This window comes from Nycticebus coucang, chromosome 18, assembly GCF_027406575.1.
Source record: "Nycticebus coucang isolate mNycCou1 chromosome 18, mNycCou1.pri, whole genome shotgun sequence".
Taxonomy (NCBI): domain Eukaryota; kingdom Metazoa; phylum Chordata; class Mammalia; order Primates; family Lorisidae; genus Nycticebus; species Nycticebus coucang.
The window spans coordinates 66,490,696-66,509,112 of NC_069797.1; the positions used below are offsets into that span (position 1 = coordinate 66,490,696).

An 18,417-nucleotide genomic window follows, 5' to 3' on the forward strand; every position below is an offset into this window, starting at 1 on the left:
TTTATCCAGGTCAGATCTCAACTGATTTATAACATATCTTTATGTCTCATTTCTACTGTTTTCATTTATTTCCTATCTATTGGAGTCACCCCAGACAAAATAGATGGATCTTACATTTCTCGAAAAACCAAACAGAAATGTACAGATTGGGGGTGGGAGAACAGCAAGTGAAAGCATTAAAGGTGAACCGCCTCCTGCTAATCTTACTCTGTGGACTTGCTCTTGATAATTCTTAACTTGTGCTGACAATTAATCAAATCATTTCCTGTCATTCTATTTTTGATAGAAATCAATTTCCAGAAACCATTTTCCCCTTTGTATAACTTAATAAAGAGGTTTTTTTTTTTAAATGCAGTTATAGCAATTTCAACTAGATTTGATTGTTATTAAATACGGTGCCAACAATGAAATGTTTGTCTTAAAGTCTAGCATGAGATTTTCACAGTTTGGTAGAAAACAAGACATGAAAGAAAGAGTCAGTCATGGAAATTCTGAGAGACAAATGAAACAGTGAAACTTCAATAATTCTATGTTACCAAGGACCGAAAAACGTTTCAGTGTTTCCCTTAATGGCATCATTCTTTCCTCTCCGAATATAAATCCAGGCTTCATAAGTACCAAAAAAAAAAAAAAAAAAAAAGAAAGTTTCCACTTGGCTCTGAAGAGCACTTTCTGAAGAACTGAGGATCTGAAGCCATGCTATCCCCACCAGTCTGGTTAAGATCGTCAGTCCCTCTCTAAAGTGGGGATAAATATCCCACATTTATAGAGAGCTTCTGGAAAGATCGTATGTAAAACATGAAAGCTCCTACGTGTCTGCCACAGAGTACTTTCTTACTACATATAAGTTTTTCTTTTCTTTCAACTGAATAAAACCCTGAAAGTGGCTATCAATCAATCCTACGATCTAGCCCAGTGCTGCTACTGAGATTCCTCTATGTTCCTTCACACATCAGGACACAAAAACCTTTCAGGTACAAGCAGCTTCAAAAATCACAGACTCAATGAAGTTGAGCTACTACTCCCTCTGGAGCATGACAATTTGGTTTCAGCTATGAACAATCTCAAAGTAAAACAGAACATTAAATAACTGTCCCAAACACACGTACTAAAAGCTGGTTTTAATGTATCACCCTGTACCTGAGGCCTTTCCCACGGTAAGCGGCTTATTTCCACCATATTAATTTATTAATTTATTAGGTTTAGCATTATATATATAACCTATTATAGATACGAATTAGAATTTTCTGTTCTCTATTTTGAATAAGTATTCTTAGCTTCAGAGAGTACTTTTCCTTAAATCTAAAGATCTAGCCCCGTTGACATAACTTCAGATGATAAACCAGAAATAGTGGAGAAGTCAGAAGCCACTGTGATCTTCCTGGTTATGGTCATTCATATCACATCTTTAATATTTACAGAATCATCCACCCAACAAATATTTACACAGTCTCTACGGAGTTCCAGTACGAAACAGAAGCCTCAGTCCTTGTGCTCAAGGCTGGCAGAGGCAGAAGTACAGAGAGGACCGTGTGAGGTCCCCAACAGGGAGAACACCCAGCATGGCAGGAAGGTCGAGCAAGGCCACAGCTAAATCTTACACCAAGTCTCCCAGGTGAAACAGGGATCGTCCAGGCAAAGGTGCTGAGCAAAGAACCAAAGAAAAGAAAATGCTTTCCGAGAAACTGTCAACAGTGGAGAAGATAAAGAAAAGTGTCCTCAGACGAGTCTGAAAAAACAAGGCAGGAGACTAAGTCTGCAAACGTCCTGGACTTCATCCTGGTAGGATAGCAATGAAACTTATGTTATTCTGAAGATGGAATACACTACTGTGTAAAAGAAAACAATGAGCAAGTGAAGGGTTAAAGTGTCTAAAAACTTAAATGTGAATAATACTATCTAGGAAAGTGACATCCTCAGAGGGTTGGAAATCTACTAAAATATAAAAATATATATATTCAGATGCAAAATTAAATATTCATTAGGTTTCTTCTACCTGTTAGGATAAATAACCACTCCATATGCTACAGCACCAGTTTTTGGTCGGGGAGTAGGTCTATGTGAATAAAATAATCAACAGGCTCGGTGCCCATAGCTCAGTGGCACTGGCCATACACACCGAGGCTGGCAGGTTTGAACCTGGCCCGGGCCTGCTAAACAATAATGACAACTACAACCAAAAAAAAAAAAAAAAAATTAGTCAGGCATTGTGGTGGGCACCTGTCATCCCAGCTACTTGGGAGGCTAAGGCAAAAGAATGGGTTAAGCCCAAGAGTTTGAGGTTGCTGTGAGCTATGACACCACAGCACTCTACCAAGGATGACATAGTGAGACTCTGTTTCAAAAAAAGAAAAAAAAAAATGAAATGTCTTGACCTAACATTTGTGCAAAACCTCTGGAGTTTCAAATTACACTCACTCTTCCATGGATTCTGTGTTTTTGAAATTATAAATAGTCCCAAGAGTTCATTTACATTTAATACAGCTTCCAATCTGGGGACAGGTAACTAATCAGAAATAGTGCGCCAAAAGTTAACCCATCCTAGAGACCAAGGATGATGGAAAACCTTGGCACCAACTTTGAAAACCTGGTGGGTGGGCCACACGTCACAAAGTTTAAGAGGTGGCTCATCCAGTGGCTAGGAAAGAAAAAAAACTCTGTTCAAGGTGACCAAATACATGATTCTGCCACATTGCCCCTCAGCCCCACTCTATCTCCTGGAATTTGGAATCCTACTTGGTACTCAGAGCCCTGTGGCAGATGAGGACATGTGCACATCCCTTTTCTGAAAGTCTGCCAACTCAACACCCCCTTGTCCCCTCCAGTTTAAAGGCCAACTTCCCGTAATTCAGTCTTGTTTCCTAGGATCCCTCAGCACCTACAGCCAAGATGAGACTCATTATTTTTTTCTTCCCTCAAACACCTTTCATTCTTACAGAAGGAACGCAAAACTTTCTACCATTCTCAGTTGAGTTGATAGAAATATCTACCCTGAAATAGGCCTTCAAATAAAATATCAGCAAAGAGAGAGAGAAGCTGATTTTTTTAACCCTTAAATATTAGAAAACTCATAGCTTCAGTTGAGGCATAGACAAAGTACAGTACACAGTATGTTCTTAGCAGGGAGATGACTTCAGAGTCCAACCTCTTCACAGTGGCATCATGGAAAGCATAGAAATATGAATTCACTCCCTGCAGACACCTCAAAATCCGGTGATGTTCATTCAAAGCCAATAGGCTCTTATTGATGATGGGGATGGGCAGGGCTTAACTCTCATGCCGTCTCTTGCAGGGGTCCTCAAACTTTTTAAACAGGGGGCCAATTCACTGTCCCTCAGACGGTTGGAGGGCCGGACTATAGTTTTAAAAAAAAAAAAAAAAAAAAAACTATGAACAAATTCCTACGCACACTGCACATCTTATTTTGAAGTAAAAAAACAAAATGGGAACAAATACAATCATACCGCCTCATGTGGTCAGCGGGCCATAGTTTGAGGACAGCTGGTTTAGGGTATCTTACAGAAAGAGCCTGGATTAGTAGCACATTTTAATTTGGGATGTTAAACAAAAGAGAAAGAATAGAAAAAAATCAGGAACAACAAGTGGAGGTTGGCCATATGTAACATACTGTTAGGCACTTCAAATAAACAGGTCACATTTTGAGAGGCTGTTTCTACCCCTGTAACTAGAGATGAGCCGGGTGTTGCTCAGTCTAAGGAGGAAATAAAAAAAATCGAGTTGGTTCATTCCCTTTTCCAGGAGTGAAAGTAGATAACACTGTTTCAGTTCCACTGGCCGGGAGAGGGGCGCGCATAAGAAGTACAGCGCAGCTCTCAAGCAGCCAGAGCAAGACAAACTAGCAAATGGAAGCCGGCCCTCCAGACTGGAAACCATTTCCTCAGGGTCTGAGCCACACAAATCTACTTCCCTTTCTTCTTCTTTCTCTGAAAACAAAACAAAACAGAAAAAACGTGGGCAAGGTCTTCATCTCATGGAGATGAAATGAATACGGAGTACGCAAGCGACAAACATTGAGCAGGACACCAGAAGCTAAACCCAAGTCACGTCTCAGGATTCACTCCAGAGCTGCAAGGAGCCGAGCCTGTCGGTCTTTAAAGACTTCAAAAGTATCTCGCAGTTCTAGAACTACCACATACTTTTCTCCCTTCTCAGCATTTAAGGCCGTTGATTCCCTCAGTTCAGACAGCAAATTCTTTTCTTTTTCGAGATAGAGTCTCACTTTGTTGCCCTTGGTAGAGTGCCATGGTGTCACAGCTCACAGCAACCTCAAACTCTTGAGCTTAAGCGATTCTCTTGCCTCAGCCTCCCAAGTAGCTGGGACCATAGGCACCCGCCACAACACCCAGCTATTTTTTGTGGCAGTTGTCATTGTTTAGCAGGCCTGGGCCGGGTTCGAACCTGCCACCCTCGGTGTATATGGCTGGCACCATAACCACTGTGCTACGGGCCATAGATAACAAATTCTTTTTTTTTTTTTTTTGGTAGAGACAGAGTTTCACTTTATTGCCCTCGGTAGAGTGCCATGGCGTCACACGGCTCACAGCAACCTCCAACTCCTGGGCTTAGGCGATTCTCCTGCCTCAGCCTCCCGAGTAGCTGGGACTACAGGCGCCCGTCACAACGCCCGGCTACTTTTGTTGTTGTTGCAGTTTGGCCGGGGATGGGTTTGAACCCGCCACCCTCGGCTGGCTCACTGAGCCACAGGCGCCGCCCAGATAACAAATTCTTAATGCAGGATCCCCCTGCCTTCCTTGTCCTGCTGATATAAGTTGTCAGGGTTGTACACCTATACTGCGATATAAATAAGGCATAAGGTGTGCGAAGAGAAAGTGGGAATAACCCAATACCTCTATAAACGAAGAAATGTTTCCTGCTTTCATGCTGTATCATGGGGAAAGAAGGAAGAGAGAAATAATCTTAGCATCTCACACACCTGTAAAATACAATGCTTTCTAACTAGTACAGATTTCAAACCCAGTCTTAAGGATTAAAACTCACTTATTTCGTCTTGTAACACCTACTTATCACTTCTAAAATAACATTTTGGATCTAAAGTTATGTTACTAACTACATAAATAAGTGACTCTCATTTGGAGCACACGCACCTGTAGTTTGAGAAAATATATCGATAGCAAGTACATTTTTATCTACTGACCAAAGCAACACACTAGACACTAGTAGCTAGAAAACACTGCTCCAGCAGTTGAGAAGACTCTGATGTATGAAGAACACAAAAAACAGTTTCAAATTCCAGCCATCATTTCCAGAGTGTGTGCTGCCAAAGGAACAGATGAGAATGAGTTATTCTCCTGAATGACACTATCGGACAGAACCAAGGCAAAAAACAAAGTTAGAGAACGTAAGAAGAAAATATTCTAAAATAGTCAGATGTTAAGAGAAAGATAAGTTTTAAGGAAAGAACCAAAATAGGAAACACTGGGTAACTATTTGTGGGATTAAAAGTATTGTCCTGAGCTAATATATCCTTCTTAATTAAGTCACAACAAACAGTAAGATACAAGGGATTAGCATTTGCCTACCAGAAGTCAAATACAGATACATATGAAACAAAATGTAACAAGCAGACAGCACGTTACAAAAAATGTATACTACTTGAAAAGGTTTCCTCAAACTGAAATTTGTAAATGTACTGGTGTAATTCATTACCTAAAAGATCTGAGGGTACACAATTATACTTTTCATTTTAGATAGTTCAAATTTTGTTATGAGTTTCATTTTTATAGTTTAGGTAAAAGGGAGTTTTGCTGATTTCAGACTATTTATCTGCTAATCCACTAAAAATTCAAGAGATATTCTCTGGGAAAAGCGAGGTAGAACTCCCTTGTTGCTTAATAATATGGCCACTCTATGATTACCCCAAGAAAGCCTGCTGAGATGAGGGATTGATCCTATACTGAAATATTTCTGTGCAGAAAACGATAGTTTTAAAATAACATACTCACTTTCTCCTGGACAAGCAATACTAAGAGAATACAGTAAATAATTTTTCTTGTAAGTTTTCACAGGTTCCCATTCAAATCAAAAACATTAACAAAAGTAAGAGCAGATGTGAATCACACTGGCCCAGAATCTTACATTGTTAAATTCCCTAACACTGTGTTCAAGGTTAGACCCAAATCTCACCTACAAAGTTCAGGCCCACAACCTCAAGAACTGCACAGAGCTACATCTTTCTTTCTTTTTTTTATAAAGAGTGGTGCAACCGGCCTTTCTCTTTATTCTCTTTTTTTTTTTTTTTTTTTTTTTTGTAGAGAGAGAGTCTCACTTTATGGCCCTCGGTAGAGTGCCGTGGCCTCACACAACTCACAGCAACCTCCAACTCCTGGGCTTCAGCGACTCTCTTGCCTCAGCCTCCCGAGTAGCTGGGACTACAGGCGCCCGCCACAACACCCAGCTATTTTTTAGTTGCAGTTTGGCTGGGGCCGGGTTTGAACCCGCCACCCTCGGTATATGGGGCCGGCGCCCTACCGACTGAGCCACAGGCACCGCCCCTCTTTATTCTCTTTTTAAAAGGAATAGCCTCTGATTTCCAAACATAACTCTCAAAATAATTTATTCAAAAGAGATTTAAGCACAGCTTAGATTAAAAAAAAGGGAGAGTATTAATGAACAATCTTATAATACCCCCATCTGAAATACGTTTTAAAAACGTAGATAAGAAACATGTTCACAAATTTTAAGAATTTAAGAATTTTAAGAATTAAAGATGACCAACTTACCAGCACAATTTCAAAGGTATAAGAAAACTACACATAGTGTCTTTCTAATGCAGTTAATATTAAACAGTGTTAGGATAATATTTTCCAGGCTAGAATGTACTTTCCACTTACCCTAATAATAAACCTATGCCCAGATGGGAAATGTAACCAGAACTAAATAAACATGATATAGATGATGAGTGGGAGAGCAAGAAAAGTGAGCTGATGAACCTGTAATGCCTTCACAAGCTAAAAATGTTAACCAAAAAAAACTTTAAAAAATAGAACAGATCATGAAGCGTTAGATATGTAATACGTATGAAATGCAACCACAGACAGAAGAGGAAACAAATGGAGCTCTTTTCAGACGCAAGGCCTAGTAATAACCCATGTGTTGTCAGATATCAAAGCTGAAGGAGAAGGGTGCCACCTTGTCATACTGTAGCAATCAGCCCTTATTGAATCATCAACGTAACTTTGCACAAACTTTGTCCCGGATGACTATCGGTAATCTACACAAAACAAAAAAATTTACTAGAATGAAATGGGGCCTAAAATCAGATGCAGTGAGTCCAGCCCAATACGTAGGTAAGAGAGATTAACAAAAACAAAGGAAGAAGAAAGAAAAGCCACAGGAATACGAAGTGATTCCACTTTTTTCTTAACACCCACACGAAGACAGCAGTCTCTGACAAGAATGTTCTCAGCAAAAAATAAATCACAGGAAGGTTTTTTTCTTTTTTTCTTTTTTTCCCAATGTGAAAAAGGTAGCTCTCTATGCAAATTAGTAAGCACTGCCATGTAATTTTTTTTTAAGGGCCCAATTTTATAGCCCTCATATTTTGAAAAGATCATCTAAATATTTTTTGGACCACAAAGAAAAGATGACTAGAAATGCTCTTCCTGTCTGGAATGCTCATTTTATACTGTACTTAAAAATAAAATCCAATGTGGCAGCTTACCTTGGCACTGGAAGCCTTGTTTCCCAAACCCCCTGAAAAACAGAAATAACAAAATATCTTCACATATCTTGTATTGGACATCATGTTTTAAGCAAGTTATATGACAAAGTACTCTACAGAGTTAAAGTTTTATGAATAAAATCCAATGATTTAATCAGAAAAGCATACCTAAATAGTCAGACTACAGTGTAAATTCAACTTTGAAAAAATGTATTTTGCCTATAAAAAAAAAAAAAGTCAGTGAAATATTTCAATATATCAAGCCTCTTTTTTTCCCCATGATGTTATGGATACGTAAGTTTCTTTTTTTTTTTTTTTTGTGTAGAGACAGAGTCTCACTGTACCGCCCTCGGGTAGAGTGCCGTAGTGTCACACGGCTCACAGCAACTAACTCTTGGGTTTACGCGATTCTCTTGCCTCAGCCTCCCGAGCAGCTGGGACCACAGGCGCCCGCCATAACGCCCGGCTATTTTTTTGTTGCAGTTTGGCCAGGGCTGGGTTTGAACCCGCCACCCTCAGCATATGGGGCCGGCACCCTACTCACTGAGCCACAGGCGCCGCCCCTGGATATGTAAATTTCAAGAAAAGAACTTGACTCTATAGTCAAAGTTGTTAGCTATGATATTCAAGTAACAAAAAAGAATTTATGTTTAAAAATAAAAAAGGAAGTGGCTTAATCTTGTTCCTAAAGACCATCTGAAGATTGTTTTTTCTCCCTAAAACTGCCTACAGAAAAGTGGCTTACTTGTATGAGTTTTTTAAAATACATATGTATCTAGAAATTGCCAAACAGCACCACTCTTAACATTTAATCTTGGCTTAAGAAAGGAACTAGATTTTACAAAATATCATTCCTACTGTTTGCATTTGAGATTATCATGATCTAACTTTTATTGAGAACCAATAGAGTTCAAAGCACATACAGAGGCTATTTTGTTCTTGTAACTGACTTTAGAGAATTTATTCTGTAACAAGAGAACCCTGACGTGGACATTCAAGTGCAAACATTATTCCACTAGAATGAACTGGATTAAAATTTTCTCAGAAGGTTGAGAGTCACCATCTCTCACTTTACATAGCACTTTAAATTTACAAAGTATTTTACGTATCTTTAGAGTTATCCCCCCCCAAAAAAAAAAAAAAAAACATACTTAAATCCAGACATTAGCTTTAAAATGTCAGTGCTCCAATATTGAAATACGTTTGTACATCAAGGTCCCAGAGAAGCAATAATAAAAGAGTGGAAAATTAAAGCTACTGCAAGACAATCCTGACAGATGTTTCCTGGGACTTTTAAGTGGCTACTTTACAATTAAGTGGGGAAAGGCTGCAGGAATACTCAGGGAGCAGGGAGAGGGAGACCTTTATTTTCCACTTCCCGATACCCCTGGTGACCTGAGTGTCTCATCAGCTCACCACGGCCTGATGCTGCAGAGCAACTGATAGTGGAAAGACATGAGTTAGCCTGGGCATGCCGCAACAGCCTTTCTAAACTCACCCACTTCCTGCAAAAGTAATCAGCAGTCTGTTCCCTTTTAATGGAATCTTATAGCTGATAACGGACTTCCCTATTAACCAAATGCAATATCCTCTCTTTGCCCTGATGCTCCAAAAACTTATTTCAAATAGCTGCCTTATCCAAGAGTACCTAGTCCTTTGAGCACAATTGCTCCGTATGAGGACTACGCAGTGGATGTCATTAGGAGGTCGCTATCAGGTCTATGTGGGAAGGATGTGTGAAAAGGGAAGGAAAAATTAAACACTGGATTAGCACCCCCTTTGTGGGACTTGCCCTTTGAGACGTTTTCCCCCAGATGTGGATTCGGACAGAGCCATCCAAACGATGATTACCCTAGTGTCCCCAGAAATAGGTGCCCCATATCTGGCTGGAGGAGGCAGGATGCCCTCTGCGGCACTGCCGTCCTGCTCACCATCCCAGCCAAAGAAACCAGCGAGCTGAGGAACCTTGGCCACAGCCCTAGCTTATAAGGACCTTCCCACACCCACAAGCAAGAGGTGGAAGAATCAAGGTGTTCGGAAATCTAAGAGAAAAACAAAACTCCTGCTACTCAAACTGGAGGACGTGGACTCCCAGCTTTCTAAACTTTTTTTTTTTTTGGGGGGGGGGGGGAATAGTCGGAGAGATAGTCTCTGATCCTTCCAAAAAAGTCAGATGAAAACTATAACTCTCACCAGGAAAAAAAACCCACACAATTTCTACCTAGTAGAGCTCAGAGACCCTGAAGCCCTTCCGTTTATCAATTCGTCACAAACCCTAGACCTCCCCCTCATTAAGAATGCCTGCGTTCATTGAAAATTACCTGACACTGGATACCTTTGGCCATTACAGTATTTTTCTTAAATAAGGCCGCTGTCCTCATCAACAGGGTTACGGGTCTAGTCTCGTGTTGACAGGGACTATTTTAAATGACTCCCTCTTGCCCTTCTGCCATTTGCCTGCCCAGTCTTAATCCCTCCTCCCCCACCGCGAGCTTTCAACAGTTTGTTGCCTTCTCTCTCCTCTCACCCAGAAAAGTCAAAGTCTCTCGGTGGCCAGTAGATACAGCCTACAGTAGGCAGGGAGCCAAGGTTCCATCCAGGGGAGCCCCAGCCCGATGGAAGCTCAAACACACACACCCCACACGCGCCCAGCCTGGCTCGCCAACAACTTGGACCGCGCGCCGCGCAGCCACCGCCGCTCCCTGTTAGTCCTGGGTGTGTTTCTCCGGGGAACTCTGCCCTTCTGGGTTCTCTTTTCCTTTCCCTTTGCCCAGACCCCAGCAATCTACTGCTCCGCTGTCTACAAGAGGGCGTGTACGCCGGGAGGCGAGGGCCCCGGGCCGGCGGAGGGGATCCAGGTGACTACCGCGCTGCGCCGACCTCCCGCCCGCGGCCGGGGGTGTGTGGCGGGGCAGCGACTTCCCTGGGAGTCCGGCCCGCGTGTGTGTCGGTGGCCCGGGCGGCCGAGCGCGCGCGTGTCATTCGGGGCTAGAGTTCGGACTCCCGCCGACTCCAAGTTCTCGGAGGCAGTCAGCCCTGGAGAGGACGCGCCTGGACTCGGGGGCCCCGCGCGCACCTACCAGATGAAGTCGGTGCAGTGGCTGCAGAAGGTGGGCTGCTTGAAGAAGCGGGCGATGAATTTGTGGTCCTTCACCTCGTGCACGTTCTTCTGCCTCAGCGCCCCTTTGCGGGCGAAGCGGTTGGCCACGTCCTGAGACACCGTGGAGTCGTTGACCGGGAAAACGTCAGCCATGGTCCCCCCAACCACCTCTTGCCTCCGCCGGGGAGCAGCAGCCGGGGAGGGCCGGGGTGGGCGGGGGCGGGCGGGGGAGGGGCAGCAGGGCCGCGGGCGACCCCGGGCGGGGGACGGGGGGCGCGGGCCGGCGGCCGGGGTCGCTGCGAGGCGGCGCGGCGGCGGCGGCGGCGGCGACGGGGAGAGTCGGGCCGGCGCGGCGCAGAGCGGAGCCGGAGCGGAGCGGGAGTCGCTCGCTGGCTCGCCCCACGCTCACTGACAGCCCGGCGCCCGGCGCTCGCGCTTCCTACTCGCGGCGGCAGAGGCGGCCCGGAGCGGCGCCGCCCACCGCGCATGCCCCGAGTGCGAGGGCCGCGCGTGCCCGAGGGGCGGCGCGCGGGGCCGGGGGCGCGCGGTCGGGCGCGCGCGCAGGGGTGCGGTGGGGGCGCTGCGCCGGAGGAGTCGGCGCCTCACTGTTTTCGGAGAAGCGGGGAAAGAGGCGGCGGTGGCGGCCCAGGCGGAGTCAGCGAGCGAAGGAGGAGGCCGGGAGGGGCGGGTCCGTTCTCCGCCGCCTTTTTTCTTTTCCTCCCTTTTCCTCCCCTTCCTGCGCCCGGCTCTCCTCCCTCTCGCCCTCCTCCGCCTCCTTATTCTCCTCTCCTTCCGCTCCTGTCGCTCGGCCGCCTCCTCCTCCTTCCACTCCCGCGCTCTCTCCTCGCCGGGGTCGGAGTCCTGCGCCGCCGGTGGCTGGCAGCGGGGAGCCCGAGTCGCGGAGCGGCTCTGCCCCTTCCCTCCGGAGCGCACAGAGCAGGTGGCCGCTTCCCCATCTTCCAGGACCCGCCCGTCTTTCTGGGGCAGGATCCCCATGCATTTTAGCGGCTTGAACCAGTCTGAGGTTTTACCTGGGTAAAGTATCACTCTGATTGTGTGCGTCCCAGAATGCCCAACCCCTAGACCTTCACGCCGCGTATATATGGCAGGAGAAAGGCAGCGAGTGTAAATAATTGAGCGTTGACCTCCGTTCTTGACCTATACTGTATTTCACCTGTGTACCGCATGAAGATGTAATTTGTTCCTCGGGCGTTATCCCCACGTAGGAAGTGAAAACACTTGTCCTAGTTAGTTAGCCCGTTATTCATTGGCTACCAGGACTACGCTGTCTTGATTTTACAAGTCCAGAACCTTAATTTAGAAATCATTTTGCATCCTAAGCTAATTACTGCAATGCTGGCAGGTGCAGAGTGCGGCCAGTACTTTTGTAAATTACCAAGTAAAGCGGCTTGTGAAGGAGTAGCTGGCGCGTGCCTGCAGAGGACGCACGTGGGGACGGCCCAACTCATCGCTCGCTGAGTATTTTTAAGGTCTGCCTTGAAGATGCTAGCATACCTGGAGAAACAGCCATCCCCCAGCTTTTCATTGTTTTACGTTATTGCCAGATTCACTAAGTTCATAAAACAACTTCATGAGGTAAAGATCCCAAGAAAGAGAACATGTTTAATTCCCCAAGGAAAAAAATTTCTTTTAAAAGAAGAAAACTTTCGGCCGGGCGCGGTGGCTCACGCCTGTAATCCCAGCACTCTGGGATGCCGAGGTGGGTGGATCTCCTGAACTCACGAGTTTGAGACCAGCCTAAGTCAGAGCGAGACCTCATCTCTAAAAATAGCCGGGCGTTGTCGTAGGTGCCTGTAGTCCCAGCTACTCCGGATGCTGAGGCAAGAGAATTGCTTGAGCCCAAGAGTTTGAGGTTGCTGTGAGCTGTGACGCCACATCACTCTACCAAGGGTAACATAGTGAGACTCTGTCTCAAAAAAAAAAAACTTTCCTAAGATATATACTATCTTAGAGCAGATCACACAGGATACCATTTTTTGAGATTGCCTACTCATGAAATTTGATTATAAGAATGGCCTTTATGTGAGTGGCTCCTGTGGCTCAAAGGATAGGGCACCAGTTCCATATGCTGGAGGTGGCAGGTTCAAACCCAGCCCCAGCCAAAGACTGCAAAAAAAAAAAAAATGGCCTTTATATTTTATTATAACAAATGTAAGCTATTGAGTGGCCATCAGTGGAACACGCCCTTTTGGTGCTTCAAGAGACTGCACCTGCTTGGTCTTCTGTCTGGTGAGAAATTTCACCACTTGTGGAGGCCTTTCCAGTCCAAGGAAACAAAAAAAAATAAATAAGGCAAGGGGAGTAATGAACACCAGGACATATCGGGGGAAATCGATCAAATTCTCCACCAAGCACTATAAGCAACTCAAGCTGGGGTTGTTTATTGCTCAATAATAGCAAATCAAATGAAACACGGTAGAATGAAATGCTTGTTTCCCCACAGCTGTCTTTATCTAAGACAGTGGTCCTTCCATACTTTATCAAGACAAGCATCTTTTATTTCCCTGAGGCTTTGATATAAGGATGGAGAGAGTTGGAGGGCAGGGCTGTGGGTAGTGGAGTCCCTGAGCAGAGTCAGAGGGACCAGAGCAAGAACCAAATGAGCCTTAGCAGCACCTGGCCGTCTCCTGTGTGCACAGAGCAGCGACGGTTCTTGGTTGTCAGTAGATCAGACAGAGGCCATGTGTTTTCCTTTCTTCCAGGCTGAGGCTTTACTTTCTTGCCTGAGTTGTTATTGTTGTTCCTTGTGGGTACAGGGAGAAATGATTAACTAGAATCAGTTGACTGCTGTTGGGCTGGACATGAGTGCATCAGGTGCCTACAATCTTAGCTCAGTGAGGGGAGGATGTTGTGTACCTGTGGTGGGAGATTGCCAGTTACCTAGCAGTGTAACAGTGCCGCTAGCAAAGACTGTTGGAATTAAGAGCCAGCATTTATCCCTACAGCTCACCTGAGAAGTCCCCATGCTATAACTAAATGGGAGGGGATTAAGGAAGGGAAGACCCCTGGGTCGGGGTGAGAGGTAACCAATCAATTGTGGGCATTAGCAATTATTTTTAAGTCTCCTGTTTCATGGAGAAGGGGCAGGAAAAGAACAAGGAATGTTAGCCTGAACACAGAATTTTTCAGAATCCTCCTCTCTCCCCCTTGCCTTTAAGGAGTGAGCACAGGACTCTTGGGAGAGGTATCACCTAGACCAGTGGGTGACCCATAGGTGGAGGCTGGGATCAAAGTCAGAGCACTAAACTGATGATTCAGAAGTACGTTGCAAATTAAATTTCCTTGCTCTGTGTGGCTGTTTTCAAATAGACCAAGTCATTTTCAAATTAGGCAATAGGAACTGCTTAAATATGGAAAAAGCTTAACTCTGAGATTTATAGTAACTAAGATGAAGGTTCATGTTTTGTTCTATTCACTATATTCAAGATTTAGGAGAAGGTAAAGCAATGCATAGTTAATCAGGCAGCAGCTGGACTCTCATTAGTAGGTCTCAAAATAGGTAGAGACAAGGATCTAGCTGAGAAGAATGTGAGAATCAGGGGCCAGTGTTGGGCAATCTTAGGGAGCAATAACATTTTATAAGACTGGATGAATCAATCAGAAATCCCAATACCAAACCTTCCAGGCAGGGTTGCACAAGAACACCCACTCGAAAGACTGAGTAGAGGCTAAAATCCTGCACGCATTCCTCTTACCAAGTGTATCTTTGGGCCTCTATCTTCCCAGAAGGGGAACCACTTTTAAATTCAAACAAAGGTACCATGTAGGCTAGTGGAGGCCCTGGTTAACATCACAGCTGATTCTAATTCGTTGTGTCTCCACTGAAAGAGTTTCTGAGGATAGCCTCCCTGAGGCTTGAGGTTTGGGGACCTGCCCTCTAAGCACGCCTTCTTCTAGGCCCTCCCCCTGTCTCCTCTGTCTCAGCATCACTAGCCACTTGTGGCTCAGGTCAAAAACCTAGGCCTCATCCCTATCCTGACCTCCATTCTACTCCCACGTTCAATCCATGAGCAAGTTTTGTGGGCTCTACCTCCAGGACAGGTCGCAAACCTGCCCAAGCACCTCTCCCTGTTGTAAGCTCCGTCATCTCTTTCCCAGACCACTTACTGGGTCTTCCTGCTTTCATTCTTGCCCTTCTCAATTTGGACTCCACAAGTAGCCATCTTTTTTTTTTTTGTAGAGACAGAGTCTCACTTTATGGCCCTCGGTAGAGTGCCGTGGCATCACACAGCTCACAGCAACCTCCAACTCCTGGGCTTAAGCGATTCTCCTGCCTCAGCCTCCCGAGTAGCTGGGACTACAGGCGCTCGCCACAATGCCCAGCTATTTTTTGGTTGCAGTTCAGCCGGGGCCGGGTTTGAACCCGCCACCCTCAGTAAATGGGGCCGGCGCCCTACCGACTGAGCCACAGGCGCCGCCCAAGTAGCCATCTTTTAAAAATGTACCCTTTTAAATCCACTTTATGTCTTGAATCAATGGAAAGGCATGCCCTGGTTTTAGATAGGAAAAGACAGAGAGATGTCAATTTTCCTTAAACTATGCATGTGGTAACTTAGTCCAACAAAAATAGGATTAAAAAAATAGACAAGCTAATTCAAAAGTCCAACTGAAAAGAGCCAACATGTAGGAATAAATATCCCACCAGATATAAATCAGGAAGAAAAAGAAGAACAAGTCCTGGGGAAAATAAAGGCAAATGTCATGAACAGATAGTTCTCAGAAGAGGAAATGTGAATAATTCTTAAAGCATGATAATGTCTCATAATAAGATAAATGTAAATTAATACCATTTTGAAATACTATTGTGACCCAAGAGTTGAACACAGATAAGTGTGAGGAACACACCGTTTCAGTAAGGGTATGTGGAATCAGTATCATTTATCTTTGTGGGGACTGAAAATTATCCCAAAGACATAATAAAGAACTATTGGGCAATAAGTGTTGTAATTCGAAATGCATTAAACCCCTTGACTTACCAATTCCACTTCTGGTATGTGTGGCTGACGAAGCGAGCACAGCAATTCCACTTCTAGAAATGTATCCCCCACGTATATGTGCACACATACACAAGGGGGCACATTTATAAAAGCATCACTGATTCTAACAGCAAATAATTATTAAGTGTCTATCCACAGGAGACTAGTTAGATCAATTACTATGCATTCAGATGCTAGAATTATTTGCAGCTGTATAACAAATGAGATCAATTATCTGTACTGTGATAGAAATATCTTCCAGATGTATGAGTGAAAAAGCGAAATGCAGAAATGTGTAGAGAATGCTAACATTCATGTTCTTTCAAAGAATATATTATATAAACATAAATCTTAGAAATCTGAATAAATACACAAGAAATCCGTAAGAGTGGTTGCCAAGGGAGTAGGGCTGGGTGGTTGGGGGAAATTAACAAAGGAAGATGTACCTTTTACTGTGTTAAACCTTTTGTACATTTGAAAATTTGTCCCTAGTCAAGAAAAATATATAATTTTTAGAAGACTTCAAAATAACGAAAATCTCTATTAGATATATCGTATTGAAAGAAGTATGTAACATGTTAGTAAGTGGAACAAGCAGAATATAAAATAGTATTAAAAGTGAGATTCTGGTTCTGTGCCCACAGCTCAGGGATTAGGGCGTTGGCCACATACACCAAGGCAGGCTGGTGTGAACCCAGCCCGGGCCTGCTAAACAACAATAACAAATGCAACAAAAAAATAGCCGGGCGCTGCAGTGAGTGCCTGTAGTCCCAGCTACTTGGGAGGCTAAGGCAAGAGAATCGCTTAAGGGCGGCACCTGTGGCTCAAGGAGTAGGGTGTTGGCCCCATATACCTATGGTGGGTACAAACCCGGCCCGGCCAAAAAAACTACAAAAGGAAAAAAAGAGAGAGAATCGCTTAAGCCCAAGAGTTTTGAGGTTACTGTGAGCTATGATGCCACAGCATTCTCCCCAGGGTGACAGCCTGAGACTCTGTCTCAAAAAAAAAAAGAAAGAAAGAAAAATAAATAAATGTAAGATTCCACCTTTTTTGGAATACACACCCACCTCCTATGAATATGCAAATGTTCTTGTGATGCACACGCCAGGCACGTGTGTATATAAAGGTGCATGCACCAGAATGTTCAAGTATGTGGCTGTCTCTGAATGATAAGTGGAAATATAGATAACTTTTCTGTAAAGCAAGCTTGGCCTAGGGCTAACATTTTGAAAGAGCATTATGAGCCATACTTTTAAAAAATGTTTTCATTTAATCGAAAGGAGGCATTTATCATTTTTAATGTAAAAAGTTTTTCTTGTCGAAATTGCTTTGTTGCTTTGTTGCACAGAGTAAGGAGTGTTTACCAATTTAAACATGAAACTGGACTGCCCGTAGGGCGTTTCTTGGTGTTCAGAACTCAAGGTTTTTTTTTTTCTTAAGAGACAGAGTCTCACTTTGTCGCCCTCCGTAGAGTGCCATAGCATCACAGCTCACAGCAACCTCCAGCTCTTGGGCTTAGGTGATTCTCTTGCCTCAGCCTCCCAAGTAGCTGGGAGTACAGGCATCCGCCACAACGCCTGGCTATTTTTTTGTTGCAGTTTGGCTGGGGTCGGGTTCGAACCCGTCACTCTCGGTATATGGGGCCAGCGCCCTACCCACTGGGCAACAGGTGCCCCCCATTCCTGAAAAGGCTTTTTGGTCACCTTTCTTTGAGTTTTCCTACAGCAAGTGTGCAACTCAGAAGTCCTGGGTTTGAGTATAAGCTCCAGCAGTTACTCATTGGCTAACCTGGGTAAACTGCTTTCCACCAAGTGTCTGTTGCTTCATAAAGACCCTAGGAGTTTTTTTAAGAATTTATCCAGATGATGTATATGTGAGTGTTTAATAAATACAAGATCTCAGAAACATAAAGTAGCATGTCTGCATTTTGGAAAGAAGGGAGATCAAATCTCCCTTCTTCTAAGCCCATTCCTCCACCCCAAACTGATGTATAAATTTTCCCTCCACTCTCAGTGACTGTGGATTAGCACATGGAGCACGTACCATGGAGTTCACATTTTAAACATACATAGCTTACCAGTCCCCCTCCACTACCTTTAAGTTGCTTTTTAGCAGAAGTTGTAATACCCAGATTAGTTAAAAATTTCAGATCCAAAGGACCTGAGTAATTCCCATAGCTTTTTGCTCATTACTGATTTTTTTTTTTGACACAGTCTCACTCTGTTATCCTGAGTAGAGTGCTGTACTGTCATAGCTCACAGCAACCTCAAACTTGGGCTTGAGCAATCCTCTTGCCTCAGCCTCCTGAGTAGCTGGGACTGCAGGTGCCTGCCACAATACATGGCTAGTTTTTCTATTTTTGGTACAGATGGGGTCTGACTCTTGCTCAGGCTGACCTCAAACTCCTGAGCTTAAGGAATCCACCTGCCTTGGCCTCCCAAAGACGCATAACTGATTTAATTAAAATGAGAGTGGGTATGGAGGTTCTCTCCTGATGTTTTCCCAGAAAAATTTCTGGCCATGCATATTTCTTGAAAATTTTAACAGGAACCAGTGGTCCCTGTCTTCAATGGGAATTCACATATCGAAATTTTTAAACCTTTATTAATCAATTTTTC

The 18,417-nt window shown here is 44.1% G+C and overlaps 1 protein-coding gene across 2 annotated transcripts in view; it reads right to left on the reverse strand.

The window, feature by feature from the left end:
* The window catches only part of PRKCA (protein kinase C alpha), a 414,550-nt gene extending 403,349 nt beyond the window's left edge, over positions 1-11,201 (reverse strand). For both annotated transcript variants that reach the window (XM_053568365.1, XM_053568364.1), the window contains exons 1-2: positions 10,783-11,201; positions 7,703-7,734 (exon numbers count right to left, since the gene is read on the reverse strand). In XM_053568365.1, the coding sequence (XP_053424340.1) occupies positions 7,703-7,734; positions 10,783-10,955 (205 nt within the window). In that variant the 5' untranslated portion in view covers positions 10,956-11,201. The remainder of the gene's footprint in view (positions 1-7,702; positions 7,735-10,782) is intronic.
* Positions 11,202-18,417: the final 7,216 nt, after the last annotated feature.